The sequence below is a fragment of the Rhopalosiphum padi genome, chromosome 1, assembly GCF_020882245.1.
Source record: "Rhopalosiphum padi isolate XX-2018 chromosome 1, ASM2088224v1, whole genome shotgun sequence".
NCBI classification, from domain to species: domain Eukaryota; kingdom Metazoa; phylum Arthropoda; class Insecta; order Hemiptera; family Aphididae; genus Rhopalosiphum; species Rhopalosiphum padi.
Window position 1 is genome coordinate 77,842,102 of NC_083597.1, and position 17,431 is coordinate 77,859,532.

Here is a 17,431-nt window from a genome sequence, read left to right on the forward strand (position 1 = left end):
GTTTATAAATACTTATTGTAAGAAATTAACAATTAATTAAAAATGATATGATCACAAGGGCAATGGAATCTCAAATAAAACAAAATAAGAGTATTAATAATAACCACAAATATATGAAAAACATTTTAATTGACAGGTGTGTATCCCCCTTCCGAAAAATTGTATGGCATTTCTGCATGATATTATTTACTCCTATTAAATACCCTCTTGAGAATTTACAACCCTCCTCTGGGACAGTAGGTCTGAAATAAACACTGGTGTCGGGTATAATATATATTCTAATTTTAGAAAAACTGATATAAGAGTGACAAAGTAATTTAGTGTTATCATAAAACCATGAACACTATAGAGGATACCAAACTGTTTGTATAGAAGTGGTCTGGAATTATCTGATCTGCCAGAAAGCACATTGTACTGTAAAATTACTTATAAATTAAATATTGACAAGCCGATAGCTTATGATGTTAAGGTCTCGTTTCCAAAATCCAAATGCGTTATAATTATAAATAGGTAACATACTAACATCGCAAATCCAAATACCCAATATTGTACATCTACAATATGTAAATTAGGTATATAAATAAGTACGTCCATCGTCTATGGTATTAGTGCATTACCAATACAATAATACAAACTTGTTAAACTTATTTTTATAAACGCAAAATTACACTTTTAACAATATTTTTAGCTCAAAATGGACTACATGTGCGACAATGGCGATGTTATTGTTTTAAAACATACTTTTGAATTTTATACATTTATAATTTATATACCTAGTATATACATATATAGGCAGGTTGTATCTCAATAATTTTATGTAATATATAGGTACGTAAATTGAATATAATCGATGAATTGTCGCATTGACCATAGGTTAGGTTAAGTGGAATGCTCACCACGTATTGTAATTATTGTAGCCCAAGCTAGCATGTTAAAATGAGATGACTTAATGACGAATACATTAGGAGTAAATACCTATTTCTATTTAACACGCGATGGAAATGTATTATGTATTATTATCGATAGGTATGTGCCAAAGTGCCAAGTAATATCTAATTGTATTTACTATTTATGCATTATGCGGCTTGATAGCTAATTCATAATTGAACTATTACTTATTAGTTATTTATAATATTTATATTGATTAATTAGTAATTAAATCCCATTTGAGTTCAGAAGATAAACTGCTAGCTTTATTGACAACTAGTTAGCAATATAAATAGGTATATTTGTACAGGGATTTTATTTCAAATAATATTAATTTAATTAAAATTTTTTTTTTTATTCAACTCTAAAACAGGTGTCCTAATAAATAATTATAATGAAAAGGTATAAACTGGTAATGCTCTGCTATAAGCCCATACATTTGGTGACGAGTAGGTCACTTTTATAGGTGTGTTGAATTTGAATTTGAATCTAATTTTAAAGATATAATTCGTTTTAAGCACAAAACGATTCTAAGCGGAGACGGTATATTATATACGTTCAGTGGCGTAGTTACGGGGGGAGGGGCACAAAGGGGGTGCTTGACTCTCCAACTTCCCCTGAAAAATAACAAAATTTGGTAATTTAAAAAAACTGTATATTAAAGTTGTATAAAAAGTTGCATAGTATTATTCTATATTGTATCATTATATTATATTATATTATTTTCATTTACTGAAATTAATTACTAATTACTACCTATATGGCTATATACTTGTGTATTTTACGTTATATAATCCATGATTATTATGAACAATTTTAAAATTGGTAATAATTTTTGCTATTAAAAACACCAATAAAGCACGCAAATATAATTGTCTATAAAGAGCTCAAAATGAATTACAATTATTTGAAAATTACAGGTATACCATTTAAAGAAAAAATGATAATATAAATACTTATATAAACATATAGTAAACATTTACAATTTTACGGCTATTCGTTTTTGAATTTTAAGAAAATAAAAAATCTTTTTTGTTGAAAACTGGTTAACGTAAAAGATTAAGAACATAATGATTTTAGAGGAATTGTAGCCTATGGTTAATAAAATCCAAATGTGTAGGTACAATGTCAATCACATATTCACATGCAAACATTTTTGTATTTTATTATAAGACACAAATACTTACGTAACCAATGCGTCAGGGTAAATTAGTAAAATATGAAGTTTCAAATTTACATGAAATAAAAATAAAATCATTAATAAAATACACAATAATCAGTAAATAAAAATATGTGTAAATTCAATGTTTTAATTAAAGTAATAGATACATACAATATTTCTGGCAATATCAAACTTGACCCGATTTATAAGTGTCTTTGTAAAATAAGAACTAATATAATAACTACCTACTTGGAGTCTTTTTATAACAAGTTAAAAAATATTTTTTTTTCAAAACTATTTTATTGTAATACTTTATAAAACGTTAATATTTCTCGTTTTTTGATATAAATAATTATTAAATTGGTATTTAATAAAAAAAATGTATGCAAGGTAACTATACGATAAGAATAATAGTGTTAGGTAATTTTCCACACCACCTTACAATAATATTGCCCGTATTGTTTAATAATTTATGAGGTATTACACGAGGCACGTTTGTTTATTGTGGTATCCCCAATAGGCCTAATCCACATCGTAAGCGAGAACGCATCATATGCAGGGACGTATTTAGGTAGGGGCTTTGGGTCCCGTTGCCCAGAGTAGCAAATTTTTATTTCGTACTTTACATACTGAGTACTGACGTAGTGACGTCAATCATTAATATTTTTCACGACAAATGTGTGCCATAGAGGCATACAATACTATAGTATTTATATAACATGGTGTTCTATGGTATTAACAGTTTCACCATTGCGCGGCGTAGAAGATTTTAGTTTTTTTTTCTGGAGGGGAGGCGGCAAAATATGTGTTGCTAATACAATACCATATAATTTATTTCAATAAGGAAACCTAGGAATAAAAATACGATTTTCGCTATTGTACAAGCTACAAAAATGGGTAATGTGTATAATATATATTGTATGTGTTGCCGGCCGGCGATAGTCAATGTGTTGGATGAGTGGATGAGAGACGAGCGCTGACGCGTAAGGGGACAACTAAATAAAAATTATTATAATATAATAGTATCAGTAAAAGGTACATAAATGTATTAAATAAGTGTAAAGTAATAAAATACTTACAACTATAATACATACTAAAAATAATTTAATAAGTCTATGTACTAAGTCCTTATAGTTATACATAGCCACATAGGTATATATATTAATATTATATATATACACAGTCAGCACATTTTCCATCAGCTCAATGACAAATTCTTCGTCGGTGGATAGTCCATAATCCTGCCAAATGTTCGGTTCCTATAAAACTTCAACTAATGTGCAGATTAAATTTAATTTAAACTTTAAGAAAAAACAATTTTAATGTTTAAGAAATTTGTGTTGGTGCTCTTTAATTTTTGAATTTAAATTAATTTTAAATTTTATATTCATAATTTATCAGTTAAAAATGTAAACAAGAACTAAGAAGATTATAGTATATTGCAGTTTAACTTTCTGATCGGTGGCCTCCTTTTAAATTCCTCACTCTCTTTTATAAGAAAGTTAAACAGCACAATAACTATACAAAATATAAATTTAAACATATACAAAGAAGAAATAGCTATGTGATAAGAAAAACAATTGAAAAAATTGGTAATTTATCAACGTATTATTAAAATTAAAAGACCACCTAAAACCGTAATACAGTATATTATCTAAAAAAAAACCATAAAAGTTAAATATAATTTAAGTAAATATTGAATATTCATAATATTATGAATATACTGTACTACTGTTCGTCTGTTCAAAAAATTATAGTATTAAACAAACACAGCCTTGCGACACTAGTTATTCAGATGAGCTTCTTATTGATGCTGCCAATCGTCCTCCGGGTTGAAATTATACAAGGATATAGGCGATATAGCGTAATAATTTCAGTTTTTTTGTTTTCTCGATATTATGGCAAATCTGAAATTTTTTGTTTTATTTTACTATTTACCACCCAAAGTACCAAATAGATCATATTTGCTACAAGAATTCAAACAGAAAATAAACTACATAATTGTAAAATCATTATACATTTTTCGCTACGTCCAGGATCTAAGGTGTACTTAACGACTTTATTTTATTCTTAGTAATTTCATTATTAATGCATGGTCGCCGGTCGGTAACCTTTTTGACATCACATTTATAAATTAGTAATTAGTTGTTGTTATCGATATTTTTCGCCCGTATTATTATTGAATGACACCCGACTTCCCATTATTAATGTAAAAATATAATACAAAATATTATAATATTATCAATAATCAATATTAATATATCGAAAATCATCATAATTATTTTAAAAATAGATAAAAATACTACAATTTTCTTCAAACTTTTTTATTGCTTTACTACTTTTTTTGATGGCGAGTCGCCATCTCAAAGTCCCTCGGTGCCACTGCAGTCTGCAGGTGTTAATACATTTATGGTATAAAATAAACTGCAGCTTAAAACTAATCTACATAATATTTTGAATACTTCTCTGTTAGTGTTAAATAATAATACACGAATTGGTGTCTTAAAATAATATTTTTGTAATAACTTGGAACAAAATAGATAACTATATAATCGTTATTTTTCGTTAAAATATCCAGTTTTGTCAATATTCAAATTTGGTATGTACTAACAGTAGCGCCGAACACAGGTATGAACTGGGGAATATTCCCCAGAAATATTTATGGGTGGATGGGTGATAATCAAAAATAGTTTGTTATGCAGTATCTTGTATGTATTAAGTTGGAAATAAATATAGTAAAATTCGAACAAAATTAACTAAACATTTTTTTAGTAGGTGGGTCTAACACCAGCATTTTTTCCCCATAACATGAAATATAGATCGGCGCCACTAGATTTACGACTAACCTCAGAGACTGGGAGTGAGAATATGAATAAAGTTAAAACTTTTAAGCAATAATAATATAATATTAGCTATAGTTATATAGTTATACTAAGTTATAATAGTTATATACTAGTAACTATAGTTACTTTTATATTAGCATCAAGCATACTAGTATACTTAGTAAAGACCAAAGACGAAGCATTCGTTTTTAGATCTTTGAAGATTTTTTTAACAATTCTCTCTCAGACTCAATTCTACATTTTTGAAAAAAAAAATACAAATTCATAATATAGGTATTTTATATTTTTTATTATGTGCCAACTCAACTAGATAGCGTAATTAGACAATCATTCTGTACTATTATTTATCGTTGTTATCATGAGCTTGTGGTTTGTAGCTACCAAAATATACCAGCATCACGGAACACGGACGTCCGCTGCTATCAGTCGTTTTCCGTTATCATCGAAGTATCTAACACTTATTATTCCGATTCCATTATTATTTATTAATTGATATTTATAATTATTAATTTATATTATTATATATTATACCTGTTATAGATGTAAATAATATGACTTGTAATGATGTAGATATACATATTGATATCCTATTCTGTTTTCTTTTTAATGTTCATTTATTGGTCCAATACTGTCCCGTCCCGGGCTTATGCTGATTTATACGTGTGAAATTATTATATTTAAAAATTATTTTTATTCTGTGCTATCACTGACTAACTAACTAAAACTGTGCTTTTAACTACAGTTGAAGATCTATCATCTATCTTTAATCGTATTAATGTGTTAATTTTACTTTCGAGTTTCGAGTCGTCACTCGAGGTTATATCGTACTTCTAATGATTTTAACTTAATTGGTGATGTTTAGTGCTTTACTTGCGGTTATTGTTCAGATTTGGTGTCTAACGATCATTACATTTTGATGGTTTTGCTGTTAAAAGGCATTTTTTAACAACGAATTGTTTGATAAGCACAACAGTCATGGTAAGACATAAATTCAAAATAATAATGTTTTGTCTATTTATAATGATTATAACTGTGATAGTTTATTTTTAAGATTTTAAAATTTAGTTTGAAGTACAGTCTATAATGTGACGAAACTTGTTTTAGACGACTAACTGATTATTCTCGTTACTTGGTCATACTATGGTAACCTGTTCTACCTTTGTGTATATATCTCTTGAGCTTTGAATGTTTATTATTTTTAATTTTCAACCTTTTAAGAAGATGCCACGTACCGGCTATTTAAGGGATTTTAAATAGACAATTTTATTTATATTTTGAAAAAAAATTAAGATTTTGAATCTTAAATATATTTAAATACTAGTTAAAAGTTTTTTTAAAAGTGGCCCCATTTAATACAAATAACAAACAATGATTGTTATTAAAATTGTAAGATTATTTAGGTAAACAGTTTGGTGCAGGACTATCTTACAAGTATGTCTGATCTACCAATATTTTCACAATGCATAGAAGTAGTTCCGGATCATGAACTCTGAGGTGCAAAAAAAAAATGTAGGGCCCCCTTAAAAAAAATTATTATTACATAAATATCTATGAGAACGCTGTGCAAAGCAAATACCTTACATAATAAAAAATGACTGGTTTTAATGAATGATTTAAGTTGTCTTTAGGTAAGGTATATATATATGTTACGGGTAATGTTAACATTTGGATAATGTCGACATTAGCCATCTGTTATGGCTAATGTGTAATTTTTCGTTTATAAGCAGAAATTATTAACATTATCCGGATAGTGTTAACCTTAACCAGTTAATATTGGATAATGTTAAAAGTTGTATATTAAATAGACTATAGAGTTTTTATTAGCATTCTATACCTACAATAATAAAGCATTGGACTTCCAGAGTATAATATCTTGACTTGTAACCGAGTTAGTCAGTTATCTTACCGATTAAGTGAACAATATATCGATTTTTGGGTTTAATATTCTACCACCAGGATCCTACGTAAGGCGGTTGGCCTAGGATGGCAAGCTAAGAAAACCCAGGGTATAATATATTAAACTATCGTACAAGGAGCGAGTGTCCAATATTATAATGAACAAAACCTTTTATATGCACTGTCGTGCTACAAGTATATAGCGTTTGCAATAAAACAATAAACATACGTCAACACAAAGGTTAAAACATTAGCATTTTAATTCTATAGGTACATAAAATAATATTTTAAGAAATAATTTATAATATAAAATGAAATTCAATATTGTAATATTAGTAGGTTAGATTATTAAAAATAGAAAATAAACTCATATTAATAATATTATGTATTTTATGGTAATTACTAATTTATTGTATGTTAAATATATTTAATATTTTTAATGATTTACAATGATTTTATCTCATGCATGTTATATTTTTATGGTTGTTAAGACATTATCCAAAAGTTCTTGGTTAATATCATATTATCCGGTTAATGTTAACATTAGCCAACATTTAATAATATTCATGGCGGGTAATGATACAGTTGGCTAATGTCGACTTTAGCTGGATAATGTCGACATTATCCAAATGTTAACATTACCCGTAACATATATCTTAAAATAATTACTTAAATATTTATATGAAATCCTAAGCTCCACTTATAAAAGCATTTTAACTAATTATGACTTATATTTTTATTGAATGTCACTAATTTGTTTTAGGATAAAAAAAACAATAAAATTAATTCTCTGCAAATATCAAAAACTGAATTTGATACAATTAAATCAAAGGCTGTTGTAAAATATTCTTCGGTTCTTCGACCACCTAATTTTGCTCATCTCCAATGTAATACTGATCTAAATTTACCACCATCAAATTGGTTGAGCAGTGCGGCAGAATCATATGGCTTAAAACACATGTTATCTCATTCAGATGGGTTTTCTAGGTAAGAAAATATCAGATTTTTAAAAACATTACTGTTTATTAATTTTTTGCATTAATTTTATGTTTTTTTTTTTTTTAGTTTTCAAATGGCTCACATGTTTCCAGACTGCATTGGTGAAGTTGATGTTGTGTCAGATGCTGAAAATATCAAACGACTATTAAAAATACCCTACAGTAACAAATCTGTAATTTGTTTAAATTTAATAATTATTATGTTAGCTAAAAATATAATAAACTATTGCTAGTTAATATGTTCTGATAATCAATACAATGTTATAACTAACTATATCTTAAGTAAAGCAAATAGATGTTTAGAGCGTGTAAGCATATTTTATGCATATATTATTACTCATGAATATATATATTGTTTATTCAACCCAATTTTGTCCTAAATAATAATTTTTGCTGTGTGTTTTGGACCATTTTCTTGCTAATTTTAATTGCTTTTTTATCAATGTTTAAGGTGTGTTAATGTTATTAATGTAATATTGTTATTTTCTTAATTGTTGTAACTTTTTGAAATGTGTGCATCCACAGTATTTGGCTATGTGGCTTTTTCTGCATTGAGCATGTAACACAGGATTGTTCATGATTTTTTATACAAGATTCAGAACTATGTTGTTTTCCTTACTTAACTCAATAGGGTTTGCCATAACAATAGAAATATGTAACCATAGTTCTGACAATTAATACACTGAGGAATATGTTTATGAATTTTTGGAGCTCACACTTTGATCTAGCACAGCGTTTCCCAAACTGAGGTCTGTGGATCCCTAGGAGGTCTGCACGTATACCAGAGAGGGTCCGCGAACGTAAATTAAGCTTAATTAAGAAAATAAAGCAATCAATTTAGTATTATTATTTATTATTGTTTTTAATTTTAATTTTTATTAAGGGGTTCACAATCATTTTTATTATCTCTTAAGGGGTCCGGCAGAGAAAAAGTTCGGGAAACGCTGATCTAGCATATTGATTGGAATATGAAAATATGTCTATTGTCAATTAATAATAAAAAAAAAATAATGGTAGTGCTGTTTATGTAAATCTATGCTTCAATGCATTTTATATTAGTCTACCGACTTCTGAAAACTTAAGTTTGTTTGTTGTATAATTAATAATATCTTAAATTTTGTTATGTTTTAATTCAAACTTTATCAATTAAGCATGTTTCTAGTAAATGCTTAAAAGATTGTTATACTATGAAAGGTTATATAATATTATAAGGCTATTTGAATAAATAATTATTTATTTTAATAATTAAATTATTTAAATTTATTGTAGGTGAGTATGATGGTTCATAGGATTGAAAATACATTGCTTCTTGATGAATTTGATGTTCATAAACATTTGATGGTACAAACAGTAGATGACTGGGAATGGCTTAGAAAATTTTTCTATGGTCATATTTTAGAATCATTTGATAGAAAAGTAAGATAAATTGTATTTAATTATTGTATATCTGCTTTAATATTCAATTTCAATACTTTATATGTTATATATATTTTTAAATTCATAGTGCCACGCAAAATTAGTATACATATTTGTTTAGATGCTAAATCTTCGATTCTTAATTATAATTTATTTTTTATTTATCTTATTATTTGTCTTACTGAATATAGGAGAAATGTATTACTCATAAGGTGAATACTTTTGATGTAATACAACAAAGAAGTTTGATTTCCAAGTTCTTACATTATAGCATTGCTGAATCATCAAATTCCAACAATGACTATCAATTACCAAATAAAATGTTACCTAGTCCACCTTCATTAGTATGTATTTTTTAGTCTAGTAATTGTATTGATTGATTCTTTTATCGCACAACACTCATTATTTTTAAATATATTTTATTTTATATAATTTCTAGTCAAAATAAAACATTTTCTTAAATTATTTATATTTGCAATATTTTTACTTTTTTGAATGAAAGTATACATTTTTAATTTTATATTTTGAAGCTGAATATTTCTCAGAGTATTTTGATATATAAAAATCAAATGTCATCTGCATATGCCAATATGTATTATTTCTTTATTTGCCACTTCCACTAGATGACTATGATTTAGTTCTCTCATCACCTTTTCAAGCTCTAAATTAAATAAGTTGGGGATAAAGCACTTTCCTGATGCAAACCTGAGTTTGCCTCTAAGGCTGATGACATTTCTCCCAGAAATTACATTTTATATTCTGTTTTGTAATTGCATAGTTTTATCATATTAACATACTTTTTCAGGATCTTTAAGGATATCATTGTGTTCCATAAATCTTCTCTATTTATATTATATGCCTATTTATAATCAATGAATACCAAGTATAGGTCTTTATTGAATTTGTAATGTTTTTCAATTACTTGTCTCAGAACAAAAGTTTGATATAGTTGACCTTTCTTTTCTAAAGCCATTGATGGTATGAAATAAAAAAAAATTACATTAAATCATGTAAAAAAATTATTTTCAAAAACATTAATAGATTTAGAAATAATTAGCGTTGTTCGATAAAATAATTGCCCTGTATATATTATTTAGTGTTTATTAAAATTTGATTACTAGTTAAATAATAAATATATTATATTTATATGTTTATTAAACTATAAATTATTTGCAGTCAGCTCCTCCTTTACCCGAACCTACACCAGAAGAAGAATTCCCTGATGATCCTAAAACTCATCGATTATTTAACCAAAATGTCTTATGGAATTTTGAAGATCTGCGAATGTTACTTGGCACAGATTTGCCAATTTTTGGAGGTGGCACTTATCCTTGCATAAGTCTGAGATTGAGGTTTAGTATTTAACTTGAATAATAGTCTATACTTCTATAGTTTTGTATTCAATTAAACATAATATTAATTTTCAATTTTTATAATTAGAGATATGTCAAAACCCATAAGTGTGTTAACTGGGATTGATTATTGGTTAGATAATTTGATGTGTAACGTTCCTGAAGTTGTAATGTGTTATCATTTAAATGGTATTGTTCAAAAGTACGAATTAGTAAAAACTGAAGATTTGCCATATTTAAATGACTCAACATTTTCACCTAAAGTCATTAGAGATGTTGCGCAAAATATATTATCATTTTTAAAGTCAAATGCCACTAAAGCTGGTCATACATACTGGTTATTCAAAGGTATAAAATAAAAATTAATTGAAAGCTTTAAATACTGGATTGTTGATCATATTTTATGTGTAAATGTCTTAATTACATTTATTTTACTGTAGGGAAAAATGACGATGTAGTGAAACTTTATGATTTAACATCATTATGTTCAGAATCACTAGTCGAAGGAAGATGTGAAGGTCAAAATCCATTTACTGTTCCTGTTGCTATGCTATTATATCGCGTTGCTCGAAATTTAAAACATAACCCAGATGTTGGAATACCATCTAGTCCAATTACTATCCAAATGTTGCTAAATAATTGTTTAAAATTATTAAACAAAACAAAGTACCCTCAAGTAATCAATAATAAATTTAAAATTGAATAGTTTGTAATAGTTTTAATAATGCTTAATCTCTTTTATGATCTACAGATTGTTACATCCGTGAACTATATGCTATCTGATCTCTATATCCCAGTTAATACCAATCCTACATCTCCTAAACTAGAAGATTTAACTAATATTGGAGAAGATTCTCTCACATCTCATATTGATTCTGATGATGATTCATCATTTGGCTCCGATGATGAATCACCCACATTTTCTGTTGGTGTACATGATTTATGTTTGTCACATAAAAAAAAAAATAAATCCAAAAGTAATCATGATTAATTTTATCAAATTATAATTTTCATTGAATTTGGTATTTATATTTATTATTTATTATTTTAGAACATAAGTTTCCTCGATCAGAGCCTGTAGTAAAGACATTAGAAGAACGTTGTCAAAAAGCATTATATCATGTCGGTTGTGGTTTGAATTGTTTACAGTATTTTAAGAATCTTAATCCACATTGTACAGATGAAAATAATATGGTTTGAAAAAAAATAATTGACTTCATATATTTTTATTTAATTAATATAATATAAATGCTTTAAATTTAGAAACAATTTGAGGATGAACCTAAAATGGCTACATCTTCTGATGCAATTCCTATGCCATATATTGTTTCTGAAACAGATCAACAAATAAAAGATGAAAAAATTGTCAACAAAGGTGTTAAAAATAAAAATCGCAAACGTAACAAAGCTAATATAATTATTGAGAATGATAATGAAACTAAAAATGTGTAAGTACATATTTGTAAAATAAATGTTCATTAACGTAGCGTGCCACTAGATATCGTCTTTGTTATAAAGAAAAACATTGAATCACATATATATTATGATTAAAAAATGTATTCTCGAGGTTGCTATGGTAATATAATTATATTAATTATCGGTTTACGGTTGCTATACTCCAGCCTACAAGAAAAATAAACTGTGTACCGAACAACATAAGTCTTAGTGAATGTATTTGACATACCAACAATAATGTTACATCAATTAAATATCAGACGCTGCTGTCAGTCTTAATGCGCAAAATAATTTATTTTTTTTATGGGCTAGAGCAGGAGTCACCAATTAATATTTTTTATGTGCTACATTAGGAATCTGAAAATTTTTTGGGGGTCATCAAAATTCTAAGTATATATAATGTTGTCATAATATATGTTATTTATTGTTTGTCTGTGAGCCAGATAAAATTTGACCCCTGGGTTAGGGTATAGAGGAAACAGGTAAAAATTTTAATTACAAAATAAAAAAAATTATCCAGTTTTTGTAGATTTTTTTGGTAATGTAATTATATTTTGCATTGGTTATTAGATCGACCTTGGCATTATAATAACAAGATATTTGGTTGCCACTATAATGTAAAATTGGCTAGGAAAAAATTGTATCAAGCCCAAAAATATATATGTTAAAAAAATTGATCAAAAAAATCATTGTATTCTTTTGGTTTCTTTGTTTTCAGTCCTAGCACATTACTATGTAAATCTATTGCTGAAACGATGCCCACTTGGCATAATCCACCTGATGCTAAGGACAGTGATTCATGGAAACAACATTTACGGGTGTTACTCTATGAAAAAGCATGTTTATCCTATGCTGCATTAGCCGAACATGAGTTTACATGTAACAAGTAAGTTGCAAAAAATATTTGTGATATTGTTCTTTGTTTAACATTTATTTTTATTATAGGTATGGAATAGCATTGAAACACTTTCGATCTGTGTTTGAATGCCGGCTATGTATTATTAACACAAATATCAACGATCTATTTGGATTTTTATTAGGACGTTGTGGTGATTGCTGTTTGTTGATTGCTCAAAACTGGGATAAAGCCCAACAATATACAGACGAGTTCAAAACTGATGCAAATTATGATATAGAAATAAGAGAAGCATTGCAAAGCGAATGTGATAATTGTACACAAGCAGGTAATTTCTGCTAAAAATATTTATATTTCAATAAAAAAATATTTATTTGATAATATGTTAGATTTCAATTTAATACCAAGATCGTTTGAGTCCAAGGAGAATATGTTGAATGCAGCAGCTAATTGTTATGGACGTTCTTTAGAATTAGAAACAAATGAAAAAAACAAAAATAATCTAAACAGAAGAATTGGTAATGTTTACAATGAAATCACATCAGGATACATAGACGAAATTGCAAGTAAGTATTTTTCTTAAGCCTAAGATAATTTGTGTTGATATAAATTTCATGTAATTTTTTTAGCTGCTCTAAGAGATAAAATTGAGCTAACTCCTTCAAGATTACAATGGCTGTTAAAACAATCCAAACATTATTTGTCTAAGGGAATAGATAAATTCGAAAGTACTGAAGATCTAATTAATCTCGCATTACTGTATTCAAACATGGGCCGATTGTATAGACATGTATCTTACTATTCATCACAATACATGATTTCTTTAGGAGAATTTTTAAAAGATGAGGATTTTACTAACAAGGTTAGTTATTGTTTTTAAACTTAAATTAATCATGCCAGTAGATTCAAGAAATATTGTAAGCCACTTAGTTTTTATATACTAATATTTTAGGCTGTAGAAAGTTACATGAAAGGTTTGGCAGTGTTGGGCAATCGTCGTTTCAACCCACAACTCTGGGATATGGTTTGCTGGGACTTATCAACAACCATTTACAATATGGCTATACAATCTCAAGATGATCCATCTGTATTCAGTGTAAGTATAAAGTAGTCAGTCCAATTTAAAATTTGTTTTGACTCATAGAAAAAAATCTTTTAACTTTTAGGATAGGGTTGAAGCCGAAAAAGAAGTTATCAGTTTACTTTTGAAAGCTTTAAAATATTGTGATTTAGAAAATGATTCATCTAGAAAATTATTGTATGAATTTCGAGCAGCATATATTCACGACCGACTGGCTTCATTATATCACCATCGTTTAAGGTAATAATGGAATATTGTTAAAGTATAATTATAGTAGTAATAATATAATATATTGTATGTCTTTAAAAACACTAAGTCTATACTTACTATTCATTTATTTCTAATGATAAATCGTTACTTTTTAGTAGATTTGTACTCTTAGCTTGTGACTACAAGTTCATAATTTTTTTTTATTAGGTGTTTGGAAGTGGATGTTCCAAAGTTTAAAAGCACCCTTCATCAGTGTACATCTCATTATAATCGTGCATATGAAATGTTTTTTAAAATGGATCGTCCATTAGAGTGTCTTGAAATACTCATAAAAAACATTGCTTTAGATGAGCTTCAAATTGACAGTACGTAAATGTGTTTGATTTTACAATAATTTGAAATAATTTAAATTATTATTACCACTTAGGTTCCACTAATTCTCAATCCAAAGTAAAATTTATCATGTCCATAACACAAACTTTGGGAAAATGTATTTCTATATTAAAAATGTTAGAAGAAAATAGTATTGATGAGTACAAGGAAAAATATTCAGATGATCATAATGATAGTCTTGAAAAAACAGATCGTAGTAGTGAAGATGACCAAGATAGTGAAAAGAAAAAAAAAAAGTTATTAAAACTTTTAGAAGAAAGATTACAACATATATTAAAGTCCATGATTAAGTTGGCTATGGCAAAAACATCAAAGTGAGTATTTCGACATTTTTAAGGGGAAATAAAATTTTATTCTTGTTAAAAAGCTTGAAAATGTAGTGCATGATTTTCTTATCACTCATAAGTTATTCTTATAGAAAATTAAAATTATTAAAAATACAGGTATAATTTATTTGATAAAAGTTATAAGTTAAATCATTGATAGCATTTGACAAAAACTTAAAAACGTCTAAGTTATTTTGTAAAATGCAAAAATTTTCAATTTTGACAAGGGTCACCAATTTATATTTTTGAAGGGCCACATTAGGAATCTGAAAATGTTTCGCAGGCCATCGAAATTCTAATAACATATTTACATTATTTAAAAATCAATAATATTTAACAAAAATAATAATTTACAACAATAACACATAAAATGTTGTTGTTAATAATATGTATTATTTATTCTTTGTCTGCTGGTCGCCATTTGGTGACCCATGAACTAAGACTTGAAAATTGAATATGCTTCTTCTTAGCTGTTCTTACAGTTATTAAAAATTATTGAATATACATAGGGTAGACTTTTTTTAAATTGATTTTTAAAATTTTGAAAAAATTATATATTTATTTATATTTATATTTATATTTTTACTATATATTTATATTTTCCTATAAAGTTTTTAGTAATAATTTTTAAATCGTTAATTGCCGTAACTTTTGCTTTTAAATATATTATTATTTTCTTTGCACAATGAAATTTTCAAAATGTATCATGTTATATTTAAATTATTACATTATAATAATTAATACCTAATCATTTTTGCCATGTTCTTGTCAAAAATTAGTTCAACTTAAGTTAGACTGACCTTTTTTACAATGTCATTATAAAAATATAAATATATTATAAAGACTGACCATCACCTCTGCTCTGAATTGTTTTTTGAATAAAACTGTTTAGTGTTTATATTTGAATTCAAATTTAACACAATATCAATTACAGTTAACTACTCAATGATGAGGTATGCTTGATACCTACTAATATAGCAAATTATAAATAATTCCAGGTATTTTAATAATTATTTTACCCAGTTTAATAGATGAATACACCTAAGAGCTTTGTTTCACAAAAATTTGAAGAATTCCTGGTTCTGGGATTTTTTTTAGAATTGTTTATAGTGTAAAACCTGGTGAATATGTGCTTCAAGGGACCAGAACAAAAACGTTTTTTAAACAGGATTAAATAATTTAAATATTACAATTTATTGTTATAGACATTGTTCTTATTTTGAGTAATTGTAACATATATGGAATTACCTCTAAATGGGGTCGTATTTAAGTATTTACTAAAGCTAGTCCAAAGTTATTGTTGATTTAAGATTGTAGGATAAAATTTATACAATGAGATTTGACATGGTCTCTTTGTCCCCCAATCCTTGGTTAAGTCTGTGTGTATTTGTAACAAAGACCAATTACAATAAGAAAATCTAAAAAGTTAATATGAAAATTAGTTATACTAAGTATAAAGTGTGATAAGTATTTTTTCTATTCAACTAATGTATAAATAAATGTGTAATATTAATAATTATAAATGTATTTGAACTCATTATAGGTTGGCTAACAAAACAAATGAATTAAAAATAATCTACGGTGAATTGCTGCGAAAAAGTGCCGACGCTGATGATTTTTCACATTTACTCAGAGTTGTTACACAGATATCAGAATTAAGCTTTTAAGTTTAGTAATTAGGTCTGATGGTTAAAAAAATATCATAATGTTTGTGATATTAGTGTTAATTACTATATTTGTTGTTGTATTATATTACTTACTTTATTTTTTATAGTTAACAGCACTATTAATTGTTGTATACTAGTAACTATTTTTTATACTTCTACTATTAGGTTTATTGTTTTTTTTATCAATTTGATAATACAACCAAAATAGACAAAAAACCGATACAAATAATTATACAGTGTGAACATTATGTAAAGTGATTGAAAACCAATTTTTGTAAGTGTATCAACATGTTTATTTATGTCAATGAGTTTTAAATTAAAGAATTCACCAACAATTTATTATGTCTTGTCTTCACTTTTAGATGTACGTACATTATTACAATTTTTTTTTACATCCAAAAAGAGATTAAAATTATTTAAAAAAGAAAAAAATGTACAATAGTAATAAGTCATATTGGGTTATATTGTTAATTAACCAATAATTCGTAATAATTTATATTATAAAGTATTGAAGAGTCATTAAAGTACATTTGAGGAATTTATAAACGTTAATCTTAAACTCTATTTACTTAGGGCAATGGTTCTTAACCTTTTTCGAATGACGAAACACTTGTATTCCACATAAGGTTTTTGCGGAACACAGCTGTAAAAATGTAAAATACAACAGTAATTATATACATTTTTAAATATTTTTCTTACTGATTTCAAGATTTTGGTGGAACACTTATACCAAGTCCACGAAACACCGGTTAAGAACCCCTGACTTAGGGAAATTAAATTTATTAACGACAGTAGCTGAATCCTGTATAATTGAGCTGTCAAAACATAATCTTATACCTGAGAGGTGGC

General features: G+C 26.9%; 1 protein-coding gene across 2 annotated transcripts; it reads left to right on the top strand.

Moving 5' to 3' along the window:
• The first annotated feature begins 5,370 nt into the window (after positions 1-5,370).
• Positions 5,371-16,921, top strand: LOC132919632 (erythroid differentiation-related factor 1). Of its 2 annotated transcripts, XM_060981490.1 has the most exons (21): positions 5,371-5,748; positions 5,820-5,910; positions 7,592-7,815; positions 7,894-7,999; positions 9,096-9,242; positions 9,434-9,586; positions 10,419-10,594; positions 10,683-10,942; positions 11,035-11,270; positions 11,346-11,571; positions 11,646-11,788; positions 11,858-12,042; positions 12,768-12,935; positions 12,995-13,233; positions 13,295-13,471; positions 13,535-13,767; positions 13,858-14,001; positions 14,072-14,226; positions 14,404-14,561; positions 14,624-14,903; positions 16,459-16,921. In XM_060981490.1, exons 2-21 carry the CDS (start codon positions 5,908-5,910, stop codon positions 16,580-16,582), a joined length of 3,537 nt encoding a protein of 1,178 aa, XP_060837473.1. In that variant the 5' UTR covers positions 5,371-5,748; positions 5,820-5,907; the 3' UTR covers positions 16,583-16,921. The 2 variants fall into 2 exon arrangements, with proteins under 2 accessions (XP_060837473.1, XP_060837394.1); XM_060981411.1 differs by having other exon boundaries at positions 5,371-5,910.
• Positions 16,922-17,431: the final 510 nt, after the last annotated feature.

Bases quoted from the DNA above. Each gene is read 5' to 3' on its own strand.
- LOC132919632 (XM_060981411.1), top strand. The intron at 12,043-12,767 runs GTAAGTACATAT...CTTTGTTTTCAG, and splicing joins GATAATGAAACTAAAAATGT to TCCTAGCACATTACTATGTA. The intron at 14,562-14,623 runs GTACGTAAATGT...ATTACCACTTAG, and splicing joins AGATGAGCTTCAAATTGACA to GTTCCACTAATTCTCAATCC.